This window comes from Lolium perenne, chromosome 5, assembly GCF_019359855.2.
Source record: "Lolium perenne isolate Kyuss_39 chromosome 5, Kyuss_2.0, whole genome shotgun sequence".
NCBI lineage: Eukaryota > Viridiplantae > Streptophyta > Magnoliopsida > Poales > Poaceae > Lolium > Lolium perenne.
In genome coordinates this window covers 110,655,472-110,675,060 of record NC_067248.2, presented here as the reverse complement: position 1 = coordinate 110,675,060, position 19,589 = coordinate 110,655,472, and the positions used below count along the sequence as shown (strand labels likewise).

The window sequence follows — 19,589 nt, the reverse complement described above, 5'->3', positions numbered from 1 at the left end:
AGGTAACTATGTATCGAAAGCTTATAGCAAATAACTTAATGACGTGATCTAATGCTACGCTTAATTGGGTGTGTCCATTACATCATTCATACAATGATATAACCTTGTTATTAATAACATCCAATGTTCATGATTATGAAACTAATCATCTATTAATCAACAAGCTAGTTAAGAGGCTTACTAGGGACTCTTTGTTTGTTTACATATCACACATGTATCAATGTTTCGGTTAATACAATTATAGCATGGTATATAAACATTTATCATAAACATAAAGATATATAATAACCACTTTTATTATTGCCTCTTGGGCATATCTCCAACACTGCCATCAACTCTTTGTTGTTCCCCTTTGATTCCCATCATCGTAGGGTCTTTCTTGATCTTTGTTTCTGAGTTTTTCCGGGTTTTAGATCCGTTTTCTTAGTCAATTTCGCGTCTTCCGTCGGAATCCTGATAGCAGTCTAGCTGCAAAAAAAAAAAAAAAAAATCTGGGCGCCCTACCATAGAGACCTCTATGGTCATGCGCCAAGGTAGATCCTAAAAAAAATATATAATAAAAAATAAAAAATAAAAATTCTGGGCACCCTACCATAGAGACCTCTATGGTCATGCGCCAAGGTAGATCCTAAAAAAAAATAAAAAAAAATTCCGAAAAAAAAAAAAATTTGGGCGCCCTACCATAGAGACCTCTAGGGTCAAGCGCCAAGATTGAGTCCAAAAAAAAAAAAAACCCTGCGCGCCTTACCTTAGGTGCCTCTATCCTCCAGTGCCAGTTTCGCTGCCTCTTGTATCTTGTGCCGCGTCGTGATCTCTTTGGTGATTTAGGCTCGCGTCTCTAATACGATCTAGCCTAGGACCAGCACAGTACCTTCGTTGAGCGTTTACTCAATTTGCATCGCTGATTTGATTACTGTGCCACCATATCACTATACTTTGCCTTCCTAGAGCTCCACAGATATCTCCACGTGCACTGTGTCGACCCCTGGTAATCGCTTTGGCAATCTTTGGAGAAGCTGATCTTTGCTGGTTGCCATATCGCCTTCCTCCTGTTTGGTAAGAACTTGTAAGAGCTTTGTATTTTGCTTGACGAATTGCGCGTGAACCACCATATTCCGTAGTTTGTAGGCATATACATTTGTGCTTTTTGGGTACTAACCATGACAGGAATTGAGGAGCAAGCCATCGACCCGAGTACCATGACGACTACAGAGCTGCATGTGCAACCATTTACAGGAGATCATGATCAGGTTATATCCTTACCAGTTTATGAGGGTAGATATAATACAGATGCTTATTTTAATTGGGAGTTTGAGGTTGACAATATTTTTGGATGCCATGATTTTAATGAACATGAGAAAGTAAGAATTGCCGCCCAAACTTTTATTGATCTTGCTTCCGTTTGGTGGGACTGGAATTATAAAGAAAATATTGATAATACACCTACTACTTGGGTACATTTAAAATCTGTTTTGAGACGTAAATTTGTGCCTCTTTCTCATCAACGTGAACTGCTCCGCAAACTTGAACGATTAGAACAAGGTAGTAATACTGTGCATGTTTACTATCAGGAATTTAAATTTTACATGTACCGTTGTGATATAAAGGAATTTGAGGAAAGTACTAGAAACATGTTTTTCAATGGCTTGAACCCTGATATTAAGGTTTTGTTTACGTATATTCCTCATTCTACTATTGGTATATATGTTCGAGCTTGTTCTTTTGAGAAGCACATACAGGAGAAAACGTTGGACCATTCCAACTCCTTCAAGTCATGCACACTAGCACCGGTTGTTTCATCGAACGTTCCACACATGAATATTGTTGTGCGAGTTGTCCAGCCACAGACTTGTGACACGTCGCTGCGAACATTTTCTACGTTGGAGTCACAAGGTAAAAATGAAGGTACTGATTTTGTCCTTCCACATGTGACTGATGAACACCATGCTGATCTACATATGTCATGTGATGATTTGTCTATTGAGTTGATTGAGGATAGAGTTGTCGCTTTGAAACAATCTCATGATCAACCATTGGAGATGCTTCCTAGTTTTGTTCATGAACTTCAAATTGATGAATGCAATGTTGATATTAATATACCATGTGATGAGGTAGAAAATAATTTGGTCACACCACCTATATTAGAGGATCATACTACTGAGTTGCAAGTACCATGTGATCATACCACTGAGATTGATGTTGTTGTGAGCGCAACTAGTCATGTTTTCAGTTCTTCTTTGACTATGTGTGCGTCCACTGAAATTGTTAATGCTGAAATGGATTCTTCTATTGCATTTAAGTACACCCACTGAATTGCATGCTACAATACCAAATGTTTTGGGTGCTTCTTTTGCGGACATTCATGCATCTGTCAATTCGAGTGCCCCAAATGAGTTACATGCTAAGAGAGATTTTGGGTTGGGTGTACCAATTAATCACTTTAATCTGTCTTGGAATATTAGTGCACCCACTGAAATTATCATTGATATGACTCGTAATATTTTGGTTGACTGTAGTTATGACAAACCTACAGATTTGTGTGTACCATGTGCTGTTTTTCGTTCCTCTATTGATATGAGTGTACCGACGGAGAATTTTGTTTCTGATGATGACCATGTGTTAGGAACTTGTGTAAATGATATACCAACTATGTTGAGTACACCTACTGTACAAGCTAATTCTTCCATGTCTATGAGTGCACAAACTGAAATTCTTGCTCCTGATAATGCACCTTGTGATTTGCAAGTTGACTCTAGTATGGATCATATAAAACTGGTTATGAACAATGAAGTGTTGGCTCAGATTTCTCATGCTAATTCCTTGTTTTCTGTTGTGATGGATCCACCTATATCTTTGTCACATGCTAGACATAAAATTGATGAACTCCCTTGTTTAAAGAGTGTCTACGCCCCCGATGTTACATTTAATTTGGTTGGGGAGTATGTCAGCACCAATGTTTTTATGGTACATAGGATTTGCATCATGTGTGATGATTCTTATAGTTCCAATAAAACTGGATTTGTGTATATGCTTTCTCATTTTGATATGACCTCCAATGTTGGTATTCATTCTATGCCAAATAACTTGCTGCAAAATTGTTTAATTCAACATTGTGTGGCTATAAATTTGGGACCTTACATTTTGGTTTACCAACTTTGGGATGGTTTAATGATGAGCATTATAATTTGAAAGGAGTTAATATGTGCTTCACTTATATCTGCAAATTGAGTTGTGATAAATGTTTAATGGGGACTAATAAGCTTCTACGCTACTACAATACTGGAATATGTACAAACTTAAATGGGAAACATGAGAGATCTGTTAAAACGGATGACATATACATATACCATGCATATACCTTGTCTCTTTTGTTAGCATGTTTACAGAATAAACATCGCCGAGGACGGCTTTTCTTTCAAGAAAGGGAGGATGATGAGGACATGATTACCTGCGATTTCAAGGCATATTTTGGTGAAAAAGATGAGACTACGTCGAGGACGACTTCAATTAAAGTAGGGGAGGATGATGAGGACATCGCTATGATAGATACAACCAATACTCCTACAACCACATCTCAGGTACCTTCGTTACTAGGAATCCTTCCTGATATATATGAGAATATGATGCTGCCTGAATCAAATGTATTTATATTATTTAGGAATGGATCTAGCATGGACGCCAAGCATTGGATTAGGAACGTGCATGGAGATGGCAGCAGACCTGCAAGGATTCAGGATGGCGTTGCAAGCGAGGATTTCAGAACATTGAAGCCACCATAATGGAGCAATGATGCTTGGACGAATTCTACAAGTTTCCCCATCATAAAATTCGTCCAAGAGTTATTATTGGTGATGCGTCACCTTATTTAATGGGCCAGGCCCATGTATTTTCGGATTAGATATTTTAGGGGATTTTAGGAGGCCATATAAGTGGAGGAAGGCCCATTTAGGGGTGTTTTTGGCCAACCCTAGCTGGTTGGACGAAAATCCCTTCACTTCCCCCATATATATATCCCTCCATAGCCGTCATTAGAACTTGGATTTTGATTAGATTAAAAGTTAGCCAATTGCTGCAACTACGTGTACTTCTTTTGAGGCCAACGCCCAGAACAAGACCGACTATTCAGAATCCCACCATTATCAATCAAGCTTTCATCTCTATTCGCAATATTCTGATTGCAATATTAGTTCTTACTTGTTCTCGATTTCAGGTAGGAATTAAGACCCTCGCTGGTCAGGCTGATCGTGCATCCGCAAGATCAGTAACTCCCGGAGATTGTCCTAGCGATTGCATTGGCGCACGAGCTTTGCACGTGTAGTCGGATCGTCAAGCACGAACTCCACCAACAAATCGACGTTATCACATCTCATCGAAAGATCGGACACCTTTGCCTTATCAGATTGATGTCGAAAATTTTGTTTTCAGTTGATTTTTGACAACTATACTGCAACTCCTGGTCCTTCCAAGGTTTTTCCTTCATCCCTTTCGAAGAAAAACCTGTTGCTATCGAATTTGTTGAAGATTCGTCGGGTAAAGACTCAGCGCAAGATTTGGAAGAACTTCGACAGCAACTCCAATCTACGAAGAAGCAGTCGCTTATGCTCATGGAACAATCTCGGAAATCCTCCGAGAGGGAAAAAGTTGCACTCCAACAGGCTCAAGATGCCATAACTGAAAGGGATTCCGCGGTTGCTGAGGCTGCTGCAGCTACATCTCGAGAGAATTTTATGCTTCAACTGCTGACAGATGCTAGCTTGGATATGGCAGGTGTGCTTCATTATCTTTGTCATGCTTTATTTTTCTTTTTTGCTTGTCTCCTCGTTGCCCGCTGATTCTTTCAAAAACAGGTTCCTTCTTGGATGCTACTACCGAAGATGAACGTGTCGAAGCTCGATCCAATGTACTTCTCCGGCTTGCGCATGATCATGGTTCAAATTTTTGGGGCATGCCTGAACGGACTCGCCAGATTGTCAGGTTTTAGGATCGCGCGCTTCAGGTTCGCGATTATCTCGACTTTTGTACAAGGACATTGTCTCTGGTCTACGGCACCATGTTTCCTTGCAATAAGATGCCAGAGACTCTTCCTGCTTTAATGGACAAATTTCGGGATGCTCCTCGAATCCACGGCTTTGTGCGGGCCCAATTAGCTGCTGGCGCAAGGTTTGCTATGATCATGATAAAAATCTGCTACCCAAAGTTGGATGTGGGCCAGGTTGTTCCAAAGTGCCTGGCCAAGATGGCGAAGAGGAGGAAGAACTTCAGCAAATATGACGACGTTGTGACCCGTGTTGCCGAAGATATGATGGATGAACTTCTTCGGATGGACGCCGAATTCTTCGTGAAGGGCAGCTATGCTGAACATAGCACTCGCGCGATAAATAATGAACGTCTGACGATAGATAATATACTAGGTAACCCTTGAAGATTTGTTGCTCCAAGGATTGTATCTTGTGTATAGTAGACATAATCTATATTGTAAAGTCACTATATTTCTGTTGTTCAATGCCAAGCCCCCAAACATTTTGATGGCGATGTTTTTCTTTTTATAATGCGAGGCTGTCCCAAGGCAAGATAAATTATATTTGTGCACTATTTTTGCGGGTACGAAATCCCGAGCTATTTGGCGACGTATTTTTGTTTGGCGAGGTATTTTATACCAAGGCGAGATATTTTGCAGATTGTATTTGTCGACATTGTGTATATATATATTGTATCTTCTGGGTAGAAGCCCCCGAGCCTGTCGAAAAGATGTATAATTCCACTATCTTTATTATATTGCAGCACCGCGAGCCCGCCTCATTAAAACCTTTCCTGGCCCCACTCGGTGCCCCGAAAAAGGAAAAGAGTGCGTCTGAAAACTCGCGGGCATTTCAGTACATTGTATGTTTACAGAGGAGACTATATTTCGGCATCTAAGCGTAGAAACGCCGGAGCTGCGCCACGTTCCAAGGGTTTGGCTCAGCAATCCCCGTCTTCTTGTCCTTGATTCTGTATGCTCCTCCTTCGATTACCTCTGTGACGATGTAAGGTCCAAGCCACGGTGACTCAAGTTTTTCATGGCTTTTTTGATTTAGTCGTAAGACCAAGTCCCCAACTTGGAAAGATCTTGGTCGCAATCGTTGACTGTGGTAGTTTTTCAGGTCCTGTTGGTATTTGGCGACTCGTGACAATACTTCGTCTCAAGCTTCGTCAAGTGCGTCGACATCATCCTCCAAAGCTCTTCTCAAGCTTCGTCAAGTGCGTCGACATCATCCTCCAAAGCTCTTGGAGAGTCATGCTCTATTTCTATCGACAGTACTGCTTCAGCTCCATGGACCAGGAAAAACGGCGTCTCCTACGTCGCCGTGTTTGGTGTTGTTCGAATACTCCACAACACGCTTGGCAGCTCCTCTGGCCAAGTATGCCGAGCTTTTTCCAATCGTCCTAATAGGCGCTTCTTGATACCATTGCAGATGATGCCATTTGCTTTCTCGACTTGACCGTTGATCTGTGGATGTGCAACGGACGCAAAACTCAATTTGATGCTCACTTCTTCGCAATACGCTTTGAACTCCTTGGATGTGAAATTGCTGCCATTGTCTGTGACAATGCTATGGGGAACTCCAAATCGAAAAACGATGCTTTTCACAAACTTGATTGCCGACGCTCCGTCCGGTGAATTTATCGGCTTTGCTTCTATCCACTTGGTAAATTTGTCGATAGCAACGAGCATATACTCATATCCTCCTGGCGAAGCTTTGTGCAGTTTTCCCACCATATCGAGACCCCATTGAGCAAAGGGCCAAGATAATGGGATTGGCATCAGTTGTGATGCCGGAGAGTGGGGTTTGGCGGCGAATCTTTGGCACGCGTCGTAAGTTCGCACTATTTCCTTCGCGTCCTCAATTGTTGTTAACCAATAAAATCCTGCCCTAAAGACTTTAGCTGCGATAGCTCGGCTGCTTGCGTGATGCCCACATATTCCTTCGTGTACATCTTTCAGGATGATCCTTCCTTCTTCGGGTGTGACACATCTTTGTAGTACACCCGAAATACTTCGCTTGTACAACTCCCCTTTTATCACAGTAAAAGCTTTAGATCGTCTGATTACTCGCCTTGCTTCAACTGGATCGTCGGGTATTGTTTTCCTTAAGATGTATGATATGTACGCATGCATCCATGGAATTTGCACCATCATGACTAGCTCCTGTTCCTCTTCTTCTTCTTCCAATGATTCTTTGGTGATACTCGAAGGTTTTTCTTCCTTCTCCTTCTTCTTTGTTTTCATTGGCTTTGTTGATCTCTCGCTTATTTCTTCCCAAAACACGCCTAGAGGGATGGCGAGACATTGCGACCCGGTGTTTGCAAGAACATCGGCTTCATCATTGCTCAATCTGCTGATGTGGTTTACGTCGCATCCATCAAACAGTTTTTCTAGCTCATTATACATCTCCTTGTATGCTATCATACTCTCGTTGACTGCATCACATTGATTCATGACCTGCTGTGCTACCAACTGTGAGTCACCAAAGATTTTTAGTCGAGTTGCACCGCAGGCTTTCGCCATCTTCATCCCGTGTATGAGAGCCTCATATTTTGCTTCATTGTTGGACGCGTTTGGGAACGTCATCCGTAAAACATACTTCAATTTGTCGCCTTCAGGTGATACTAGTATCACGCCTGCTCCAGCGCCTTCTAACCTTTTGGACCCATCAAAGTTCATAGTCCAGGTTCTCGATAAATCTGGAGGCCCCGTGTTTTGTAGCTCCATCCACTCTGCAATGAAATCTGGTAGGATTTGTGACTTTATTTCTTTTCTTTTTTCATACGTGATGTCCCGAGGGGAAAGCTCGATTCCCCAAAGGGAGACACGGCCCGTAGCTTCTGGATTGTTTAGTATATTTGACAGAGGAGCTTCATTGACCACTATTATCGGGTGCGCCGAAAAATAGTGTCGCAATTTTCTTGCTGTCGTAAATACTCCATATGCCAACTTCTGGTATTGGGGGTACCGCTGTTTTGAGGGCGACAATACTTCACTGATAAAATATACTGGCCGCTGTACTCCGTGGAGCTTTCCTTCTTCCTCCCTTTCTACTACCAGGGCCGTGCTAACCACTTGAGGCGTGGCTGCAATGTATAACAGGAGGGGTTCCTTCTCTTTAGGCGCCACCAAGATTGGTGGTGTCGAAATTGTGCGCTTGAGATTCTCGAAAGCCCTATCTGCTTCCTCGTTCCATTGAAATTTCTCTCCTTGTTTGATCAACGCATAGAACGGCAGCGCTTTTTCTCCTAGCCTGGTGACGAATCTGCTTAAAGCTGCAACTCGCCCTGTCAGCTGTTGTATTTCTTTCAACTTTGTCGGCTTCCTCATTGTTACGATGGCCTGTATTTTTTCCGGATTGGCTTCAATCCCTCTTGCTGATACTAGGAACCCGAGAAGTTCTCCCGCAGGAACACCAAAAGAGCACTTTGTCGGGTTTAGTTTAAGGCAGAACTTGTCGAGGTTGTCGAAGGTTTCTTTCAAATCTTCGATCAGTGTTGTCCCCTTTTTCGATGTTATCACGACATCATCAATATAAACTTGTACGTTTTTTCCAATCTGTGTCGCGAGGCACTTCTGCATCATCCGCTGATATGTTGCTCCCGCGTTTTTCAAACCAAAGGGCATTGTTCTATAACAGAACACGCCGTAAGGTGTTATGAACGCTGTCTTTGCTTCATCATCTTCTTTTAATCTGATCTGGTTAGAACAGAGTACGCGTCCAAGAAGGAAAGACGTTCACATCCTGCCGTGGAGTCAATGATTTGATCGATCCTTGGGAGGGGAAAGTGATCCTTAGGACAGTGTTTATTGAGACACGTAAAGTCGACACACATGCGAAGGACTTTCGTGTTTTTCTTCGGCACCATCACTGGGTTAGCTACCCACGTGGCTTCTGTAGATATCTCTTTAATAAAACCAGCATCTTTGAGTCGATCTATTTCTGATAGCAAGCCTTTTTCTTGTGCCGAATAGAGGATTAATAAGACCTGCAATTCCTCTGAAAAGGAAGAAATCCTTTTATTGTTCTCGCCTTTGCCTTGGATTCGATTCTCTAGCTTTGTGGTTTGGTTCCGAAAAACGCCGCAAAGGTTGTTTGATTGGTCTCGCGAGAGGATCCAAGTTGAGGTGGTGCTCGGCAAGTTCCCTGGGTACTCCTGGCATGTCAGCTGGACACCATGCGAAGATTTTCCAGTGCTCACGGAGGAACTCGACGAGCGCGCTTTCCTATGCGAGATCCATGTTTGCTGCAATGGATGTCGTTTTCTTTGGGTCTGTCGGGTGGATCTGCACCTCTTTTGAATCCTTGGCAGTATTGAAGGTTGGTTCCTTGAGTGACCTCCCTGCATCTGGCAGCACATCATAATCAGTGAGCCTTGGCGCCATATATTCTGCTTGCATCCCAAAAGTTTCTGACAGTCGATGAAAATCCTTGTCGCACTTATCAGCTAGTGCAAAACTTCCCATTATTGTGATTGGTCCCTTGGGTCCAGGCAACCTCCATAACAAATACGTGTAATGAGGTACCGCCATAAACCTGACATATGCTGGACGTCCTAACAAAGCGTGATATTGCGACGGGAAATCCACAACTTCAAACCCCAGATTCTCTATCCTGTAGTTCTCTCGGGTCCCAAACTGAACGTCGAGATTGATCTTGCCCAGCGGATAACTTGGCTTTTCTGGTGTGATCCCATGGAAACGTGTATCAGTTGGTTTTAGGTTTGCCAGGGATATGTTCATCTTCCTCAATGTATCTGCATACATAAGGTTTAAACTGCTGCCACCATCTATAAAAACTCTCGACACGTCAAAGCCAGCAATTACTGCGGGTAAGATGAGTGCAGATTGTCCTGGTTGAGGAACTTGCTGTGGATGATCCGCAATTGTGAAGCCAATGTCTTGCCCCGACCAATTTAGGTACTCAACTGTTGGTGGAGGCATCTTTTCTGCCATGAACACTTGCCGCGAGATTACCTTCTGCGCCCTGTTAGATGGCCTAGCTTTCTGAATCATCGAGACCGCACCATTGGAGTTGGGGTCGACATATGGAGGTGGATGTGGTGCTGCCGCTATTCTGAGCTGGTGCCGATTTTCGTCCGTAATTGCGGGAGGAGGCGGGAGGTGAATCTCACTCCTTGGCCCCTGGGGGTTTCTATTCATTGCTTGTGCATTGGCTATCCCTGCGGCTCGCAACATTGCTTGGAAATTGCGAAAATCTTTCTGGAGATGACCTGACTGTCTCTTTCCATTATTGTCGAGATAGAAATGCATCTGACAGGGCCCGTTCATCATTTCTTCGGGAGACACATAAGGTCTTTGGAACCTTGGTCCGCTATTTTGCCTGTTTCCACGGAAATCACCTCTCGAGTCGCTTTGCTGCTCATTACTCCTTTGGTAATCATCTCGACTATTTCCCGCAGGATTTCCTCGGAAACCAGCCGATATGTGGCCAGGAGCATCATTATTGTAAGACTGGCGAAAAAATCGCCTTCTATTTTGAAAATTTCGACCGCGGTCCTCCTCTGCGACCTATGTCGCTTGTTGTATATCGCGTCTTCTCCATCTGCCCACTTGTTTGCTATCTCCATCAGTGCTGATATTGTCTTAGGGTTGGTTCTCCCTAAGTCCTCGACGAAATCTCCTCGTCGAATTCCTGCCACGAACGCGTCTATTGCTCTCTCGTCAGATATATCCTCTGCCGAGTTTTTAATAATGTTCCACCTCTGTATATATTTTCTCATCGATTCTTCGTGTGTCTGCCTGCACGCTCTTAGCTCTTCCAATGACGTGGGTTTTTTGCAGGTGGATCGAAAGTTCTTTACGAAGATATCCTCGAAACTATCCCAGCTGTCGATGGAACCTGGGGGAAGCTTCTTTATCCAAGATCGCACGGCACCGCTCAAGTGTACTTGTATGCTTTGCATGGCTGTTGCTCTGGTTCCGCCTACCAACTTTACCATCTCAAGGTAATCAACGAGCCAATCCTCGGGATCTTGTAAACCGTCGAATTTCTTGAAATTTTCGGGTAACTTAAACCCTTTCGGGACTCAAGTTTTTCGAACTCTTCTCATAAAGCATGGTAACCCGCACATATCTTCATCGGCGACTTCTGGTGACTGCCGATGTTCTCTTCTTTCTTGTCGCGCTCTGTCCACCCTTGCTTGTGCTGTCGTATCTCTTGCTCCACTTGTCCTTGGGGGATCTTCCACTGCTGTCGTGGGTCGTGGACTATTTTTTCTTGGAGTTTCTTCGGGAGGTGTAGCCGCAAACGCTGTTCCCATAACTCCAACTCCAACCATTGCCATATTAAACAATGCTTCTCTCGGATCCCCAGGGGGTGGTCTAGACGCAAGGATATAAGCTTGCATTGCCATGTATCCAGCTTCTGGTGTTTTTGGGATGATATTCCCCCTTGTATCAATTGACATGAAGGACATGTCGAGGTTTTGAATTATGTTGCCTCTCTCTGTTTCAGGTATATTTTGCAGCCGAGATATGGCCCTCCTCCTAGCTTCTCTGTGACTGTCTGCCGAAGTTCCTGATTGTCGACTGAGCTCTGCTCGACGCCTGCTTGACGCGGAGGCTGCCTCTTTTCTTCTATTCAGGGATGATGTCTCTTTTTCCAGCTCCCTACTCACACGAGCAAGTCTATATTGATAGGCTTATAATTCTTGTGCAGTAGCAGTGGTAGTCATTGGTTCTGAACCATCCATGGCTCTTGCGGCCCTATCCCACGCTGCTTGCGGGAGTTGAACTCTGTCGCGAGGTGAAGACCCAACATATTTAGTGCCAAGGCCTCTTCTGAGATCAGCGGGATCGACGTATGGATTTCCCAAATCATCGAAAGCCTCTGACGTCTCTGGTTCTGCTCGACTTGCCTCTTCAATTGCACATATTTGATGATATTTTGAGTATTGATTTTTGTCAGGATTGGTGACACCATCATAGAGATTGGTGAACACCTTTCCGATGGCAGCAGATTTGTCGATGAAGTTGAAGCTGTCGACGCTGTCGGAATCGCTGCTTATAAAGGAGTCCGCAGACGACTCGAAAGATGTGTCGCTGAAGATCTTGGCGAGCTTTCCGCTTGCCTTGGTGTCGATGAAGCGTGGCGACGAAAACTCCTCATCACTCGATGAAAAGCCAAAATCGATCGCTGAAAATTCCGACGAGATCGGAACTTCGAGACGATAGGATCCTTCTTTGTTGACGCCAAATCGGAATTCTCCGAACGTCATGACGATGGGCTCCTCCAGATAGGCACATGCATCCACACGGGAGGGCGGGTGAGGAATAAAATCGACTAGATCAGTTTTTTCCCGTTTACCTCGATCCATCGCATTGCTAGCCACCGACGAAGTCGACGATTCTGGACGTGCCATCGAGATCAGTTCCTTGCAACCTCTAATTCCCACAGACGGCGCCAATTGACAAAGGATTAATTTGTCAATGCCTACAGGTTGTAGACTAGGGTTTTGCTGGAAGTAGAGGGCAAGTAGATCTCGAAGGTTTCAGCCGAAAAGTACTCGCTGATTGTAAAAAACTAGGGTTCTGTTGACAATAGATTCGATCCTTTCTTTGTCCCTCGACTCCCCCTTATATAGAGGGTGGAGCCGAGGGTTTCGTAATACACAAGTTACAAAGTTCGAGAAGGTTTCATATCCAACCCGTAAGATTACAAGTCTCTATGTTTCCTAATACAATCTATCTTTCCTTAACACTAAATGGGCTTCCGAATCTTCTTATTCTTCGAGTCCTGGGCCTTCAGTAAACCCCGGGTACCATCTTTGGCAGGCCCATTGGGGATGCCTATGTCAGCGGATGTACTGTACTGGTAGCGCATCCCCGTGCCAGTACAGTACAAAGCTGCCGCACGGGTGGCACATCTCCAACGCCAGCTCGTTGTGCCACCGCCGCTACCGGCAGGACCGGAGCTGTGCGCCCTCATCACCGAGCGGCGGACGCATATGACGTCGGCGCAGAGGAGCCTGCCGTCGAACGCGCTCAACAACCCAGCGTGGCCGCGGCGATTCGAAGAGGAGCGCGCCATCGAGCTCGCGCGGGCGGGCGGCCGCGCGAACGGCCGCTTCAACAATGTTGGCCGCCGTGCCCGGTGGATCGGCCGCGACGTCGACGCCACGCTGCGGCAGTACGGCTACCGCCAGTGCGTCCACGGTGACCCACCACGCATCCCGCTGTACTACCCGCAGGCGGGGTGCATGGCGCCGGTGGCGCCGCCTCTACAGAGGCTGCCGGCATGGATGACGGCGTCTAGGAGCTCGCGCACCGGGTCGTCTATCACCGGCGACCGCGCGCGCTCGGCCGCACACGCGCCTCCTTCGGGTGGGGTCGTCATCGACGACGGGGCGAGGCGCGCGTCTTTGGCTCCGGCCCGTCGAACGACGGGGTCGGCCCAACGCCGCCGCATCAAGGAGGAGGACACCCCCACACCACTTCCGCCGGCGAAGAGGCAATGGTGGGAGATGGAGGCGGAGGCGCAAGCGGCCCTCCGTGGCGGCGATGACCCGGAGGAATTCCCCGGGCAAAACTTCATCGTCGGCCGCTCCGTCGAGGAGGACTACCGACAAATGATGATTGACCGCGGCAGGCGGCGGTGTGGTTCGCCAGGGACCACGGCGCCAACTTCGTTGACCTCGACGGACCTTCCGAGCCGCCAGCGCCAAAGGAGGAGGAGGACGACGACGAATGGTCCTTCAGCTCGTCCAGCGACGACGACGGCAACGACCCCAACAAACTCGACTTCAGCGCCTTCGACGCACGCCACCGTTAGTTTTTTTTTAAGTTTTTAGTTTAAATTCGAATCACTTTTGTATAAAACTAATCAATATTTGTATGATTTTCGGTTTTTAAATGTCATTTCAAATTTAAATTTCTATTGGGGCTGCCGTATGGAGGCGCCGGAGTGGAAACAATATCTCCGAATAGAGAATGCTTTGCCGACGCCCTTTATACGGCAATGCCGATACCCTGCCGACGCCTATTTAGAGGACCGATGCTCTAATGGCACGAAAAGTGAGCACGGCAGGCGATCGCATATTGTCTGCACAAAATCGACGATGAGCATCGTCGTTGTCAAATCCAAATAGACGAGACTTTTAGCAGAAAGCCACATAGCACGAGCCGCGAAACACTGTCCTGTATGTCCCCTTCTAAATACTTCTATGCTCGCTCCCTCCAATACCATTCAAAAAAACATCACTATTCCCGACATCACTACTCCAGTTTATGCTCTATGGACTCCAGCTTACGTGGCTCTGTTTCCCACATAATCACCCATTACCCTAACCAACACTCCACTTGATTTACTTTAACAGCAAAAGAGAAGCACACCTACACATGCCTGATTGGTTAACTACGAGTTTTCGGCTAAGATTATTATGTTTAGGCGCTGTTCATGTCTGAATTGGACATTCTCCAGGGCCCAATAATTTTCAATGTGATCTTGAGCTCTTGAACTCTAGCTGTATGTCATGACCTTGGAATGTTGCAACTAAACATTAACAATTAATTGGTAGGTCCTTTTGTCTTAGTGCTTCCTGACTGATTGGCGTTTCCTGATAGGCCAAGCTAATCAAGCCAATTCGAATCAAGCCAACCACCAAACTATAGTACTCCCATAGTCCCATTCGCCAACCATCACTTGAGCTTCAGAGATAAAGAAACCACCATAGACCATACTCTCTCTCTCCCGTGTTTCTCTCTCTAGGCATTGGAAGAGGTAGATAAGAAGTTGCAACCTCCATTAGCAATTCCACATATACATCATACAGACTTAGACACAGAGAGACTTCATCATACACAAACAAATACGCCATGGTGGAAGACTTCACATTCCCTAGCATCCCACCAGAGCAGTGCGGCTCCAAGAAGCTCCCTTTCCCTCACTTCGCCTCCACACCGCCGTGGTTCGTCCTCCCGATCGCTGGGGATGCAGTAACGGCGCACGACCACCACCGTAGGTGCTTCTCGGCCGTCGAGCACGTCGGAAAAGCCAGCAACGGCGAATACCTGGGAGCACGCTCGGAGAGGTTCACCGTCGTGGAGGAGCACAAGATGGACATGCTGTGGGAGGACTTCAACGAGGAGCTCTCCCGCGCGGCGCCGCCATGCCCGCTGAGCAAGGAGTGGGCGAGTGAGGCGTGGCTCGCCGGCGACGGCACACTATCCCGGCATGTGGTGGCTGCCTCCGGATGCAGCGTGGTCCGGCGCAGGAGGCTGAGCCTGCTGATGATGCTCAAGCTGCTCAAGAAGCTCTTCTTGGGGCGCCGCAAGTCCAGCGCCACCACCTCAAGGATCTGATCAACATCTTGGATGCAAGAATTATATAGGGTGCATGCTTGATAAATCGATATCAGGTGTATATATCGGTCGATCAATACATCTTTCTCTCACTATGTTTTTTTGTGTGATGAATGGATCTTCTTGTTTCTCTCACTTGATTTTCCTTTTTCCTTTCTATGTGGCTCTTCAGAAACTTGTTCTGCTCCATTCAGCTCAATTCTGGTTATTATGGATAATTGTACTTGGGGTCTGCCTGAGCAGCCACATCAGAAGTTCAGAGCATACTGAAATTATTATGGTTCTGTACTTTTGCTAGTTCTTTTTCAGATTAAATACTTAGGCTAAATTCATAATCATTTCAAGATTCAGAACAATTAGAAAGTTCCTTCGAAAGGTTGCCCATATAGTTTATTGTCTCCTCTTTAGTGCAGCAACCATCGTGCAGCAACCATCATGCGGATATCGGTCCTCAAGCTCAAATGACGGTCATGATTACCCACTAACAGCTTAGTGCCTCAGTGGAATCATCGTGACAGAATCAAGTGATCTCTCTGACTTGACATGGTGACTAAACTAAGAAAGAACTCACAGAACTAATGAGTATATTATGTCAGGGAATTTCCTTCAACAAATTCAAAGTGCAGCACCTTCAGCCTGCTAGTAGTTTAATAGATGTACAAGTTCATTGTAAAGAACAAAATCCAGATTTAACGGAAATATGATATTTATTTTTTGAAGAATAATGGAAATACAATATTGTGATCTTATTATCATTACAAAGGTTTGGCCGCATATAAACCGACCCCTCTTCTGCAGATATTAATGCTAATCGAATTATGGCATCTATGGAAGATAAGCAGAGAATTAAGACATGCCCATGGAGATGACACACCAACGAACTGGTCGGTCCAGCTCCCAGTTGGACAGCAAAAAATAGTTGTACAGAATGTAATGTACATGTCAGCTTGAGGTGTCATTGCATAGCGTACCGATCTACACTTGCTTGGTAGGTATCGCATCACAGAAGATAAGACCCACTAAGGTTGTTGAATATTGGTAGTAGATAGTCATGGCAAAGTTCTGAATTCCTTAACGAGAATATACTAACCAATAAGCGGAGACTAGCCACAAATGCTAAGCAATGGAACAATGACATTATATGATCTGACACGTTATTTTCTGTTTAAAAGCATATCTACATCCTAAGTTCCTAACTGCATAATATATTAGGAAGAGGTACATATTTTTTTTACCAAGCTTGTTATTCCTTGTTACCTAGAACATGCAGTGTGAAAATTACAATTACACTCTGAACATTTTCCCTGTATCACACATGTAGACAAATGTACATGAACACCAGTGGCTAATTATTTTTCTGAAAGGAAACATGGGATTACATGTGAACATGAGCATAATAACTATGAAGGGTATTACAGGCATATGGTGTATCAGTATCCATCTTATAGAAATGTCTATCTGTTGACAAATCTCAGTACCGAACAACTCAGCAACCAGAGCATCATTCTGCAGGTTGAGAATGGTTGCAGTATTTTTTTCTCCCTCAGTGATGCTGCAAGTAGGAATAACATAATAATTCAGCCAATCAACCAGTCCCATGTGACTTCCTCTCATAATAGCACCAACATCAAAAACTCAATATGGTATGCTGTGGTCAACATGATCCACTAAGCAAAGTAAATTGAAGCATCCAGATTGTACTGTACCATGATGAATAAGAGAAACTGAGCAAACCTAGTAACCTACAATGACCTGTAAATGCAAAGATCATCTGTCAAAAAAAAAAACTTATTCAGCGTTTAACTGAAACAGAACTCTATGGCAGCAGCACAATCAGCACAAAATGTTGTACATAACAGTTAGCCCAGTGCAAGTAGGTGTAATGCTTATCTACAGTATCAGAATAGACCTGGTAAGAGTCTTATTCTACTTGTGAATCTGACCAAGTACTTATGATCATGTACTGTATTCATGCAACAATTTAATTTATGCCGACAGTGCCACATTTTCCGTCATGGTTATATTTCTTTTCTGGTGCATGTTTATAGTTCATCCATACATGCATCAATAATCTTTGGTTTCTCAAGAACACATACAGTACTGGCCTGTATTTGGATGCCAAAGAGGTTTCTCAAGAACACATACAGTACTGGCCTGTATTTGGAATTTTGGATGCCAAAGACGACAACTAATGCATTTTACATTTGGATATGGACAGATGAAAAAATATTATTCTTAGTTTATTATAGTCGATCTAATATATTTACAATATACCTAGTAGGCTAGTACACAGTGACAGAAAACAGAAATGTACACTGTAGAAAAGAAAGCTGAATAACCAAAATATACAATCAAAGTGCAGTACCATCTATTATGCAACTACTAACAAGCTTTCTTAACACCTGGATTTTTGGTGCAAGGGGAATAAGGATAATTTATTCAGATAGAAAGCCTTAATTACAACAATCGACCTTAAATGGAACAGGGAACTACAGAACATCAATGAAGTTTGGTAACTGTACAAAAACTTTGGTATGTAACTTGTAGAAATAATCTTACCTTGATTAAATGGCTACAGAAAAACATGGCGGTCATGTTACATCACTTTGTTATGTTCTTCAGTAACCCAGTCAAAGAACCACAATGTGTTGATTTGTACTCGCACTGGTCACAACAAGACTGAAGTGACTGAATAACTTTCAAACACCTGAAGAAAAAATAGCAAGCATGAATATCACTATTATTCAGTAATGAAGCCGAAGAGCCTTAATATACATAATGATTTACTCCTTTAGTTTAACAATACTACTTGACATGATTAACTTTCCCAATCCGTAAGCAAAGTTCCCCAAAATGCTAAAAGTTGGTATGTGGCAACAAACAAAGCACAAACATCTTTTTTTCCTGGCAAATTGAGAGTATGCCCCAAATGGGAGTTGTCAGAACCAATAACTTTGTTGCAAACAAGCTACTTTTTGCATTGCTTCCGTAACAAACTGTTGGCAAGCCATGGTAGTCATGCAAGACTAACCGATGTAACCAATAAAAACAGAATTCAGTGCCACTTAATTGTCCTAGCAACAGATTGATATGTTAAACGTTGTACTTGTGTAATGCTTGAAAGTCAATACTTAAGAGAGGCAATGTGATACGAATGTATTCCTTTGGAAATCTGGCAAACAAAAAAACATTCTCAGATTTTGATGCATGATCTAGGTAATACAGTGAAGACATTAATGAAAGAAACCTCATGGGCAGTCCAAATGTACATTGGAGGAAAAAAAATCAATGTTACGCACTTATGCATATACCATAGAATAGCAACAGGGTTCACCACAATGGCATAATATACCACTATTTATTATGCAGCCCATATACTAAAGGTTCCCTGATAATACATCAATGCTAGCCAGGAGAAAAGACTGCAATTCATGGTTGAATAGCTCATTGACTAGAAGTAAAGGGCTAGGCCATCCGGGCACCTCATCAATACCCACATTTTTCTGAAGGTACAGGATGCAGATGCTGGCTATTCAGAAGCAGTACTACATGGACTCTTATCATCCCAATTTTTGGTTATGGTCAATTAACAAGTGATGCAATCAGAACAACCACACAAAACAAGGAACATAAATACAGCTTCCTTGAAGTCCACATCCCAACTAAAACATTCGTGGGAAGGAAGCAACACCTTGCTGCCATGATCATCGATGAGACCTTAGCTTCGACACTGCAGCCGAGCATAGCTGCTGGCAACAACGACGCCGCAGAGCGAATCCATCAAGTACCACCATACCATGAGGTCACAATGGCCCCTAAATCCCACAAAAGCTAGGTCTATCTGAAACGCTAGCCTAGGTGTCCCCAATCCTAGGACATGTTCAAGCATCGGCCTCGCTCCGAATCCCCCATCCCCCAGCTGCAGTTCAGAACTATCCACGAATTCGTAGAAGCAATTACAGGAACCAAGAAAAGGAAACCGAAGCCGTACTTCTTGGAATCGAAGAGATTCTTGGAGAGGCAGGCCTGGATGTCGCACGCCTCCTTCTTGCACGGCTCCTTGCTCGGCTGCGCCATCTCCTACCCCCCGCGGCTGGTCGGATCAGGGCCAAGAGAGAGACGCCGGCGTTGGGGTTTTGACACGGCGGCGGTGAGCGCTTTCTAGAAGACGGGCGATTCTGTCGGTTTAGGTCGGCCCACTTACCCGGCCATAGTGGGCTTGGGCTATATCCGGCCCATCACG

General features: G+C 44.4%; 2 protein-coding genes across 7 annotated transcripts; one reads left to right on the top strand and one right to left on the bottom strand.

The window, feature by feature from the left end:
- Positions 1-14,696: 14,696 nt before the first annotated feature.
- LOC139831015 (uncharacterized) lies at positions 14,697-15,634 on the top strand. The gene has a single exon (XM_071819936.1). The coding sequence runs from the start codon at positions 14,861-14,863 to the stop codon at positions 15,344-15,346; it is 486 nt and encodes a 161-aa protein (XP_071676037.1). The 5' UTR covers positions 14,697-14,860; the 3' UTR covers positions 15,347-15,634.
- A 1,044-nt stretch (positions 15,635-16,678) lies between these two features.
- On the bottom strand, positions 16,679-19,508 carry LOC127299640 (uncharacterized). Of its 6 annotated transcripts, none has more exons than XR_007850521.2 (4): positions 19,338-19,507; positions 17,906-18,053; positions 17,053-17,098; positions 16,822-16,898 (listed from the first exon to the last, which is right to left on the bottom strand). XR_007850521.2 is itself a non-coding variant. In XM_051329640.1 (3 exons), the coding sequence occupies exons 1-2, from the start codon at positions 19,421-19,423 to the stop codon at positions 17,948-17,950; spliced, it is 192 nt and encodes a 63-aa protein (XP_051185600.1). In that variant the 5' UTR covers positions 19,424-19,506; the 3' UTR covers positions 16,679-16,898; positions 17,906-17,947. The 6 variants fall into 6 exon arrangements, 3 of the variants coding, with proteins under 3 accessions (XP_051185600.1, XP_051185601.1, XP_051185599.1); XR_011744881.1 differs by having other exon boundaries at positions 16,854-16,898; positions 17,053-17,117; positions 19,338-19,508; XR_011744880.1 differs by having other exon boundaries at positions 16,890-16,955.
- Between the last annotated feature and the right edge of the window lie 81 nt (positions 19,509-19,589).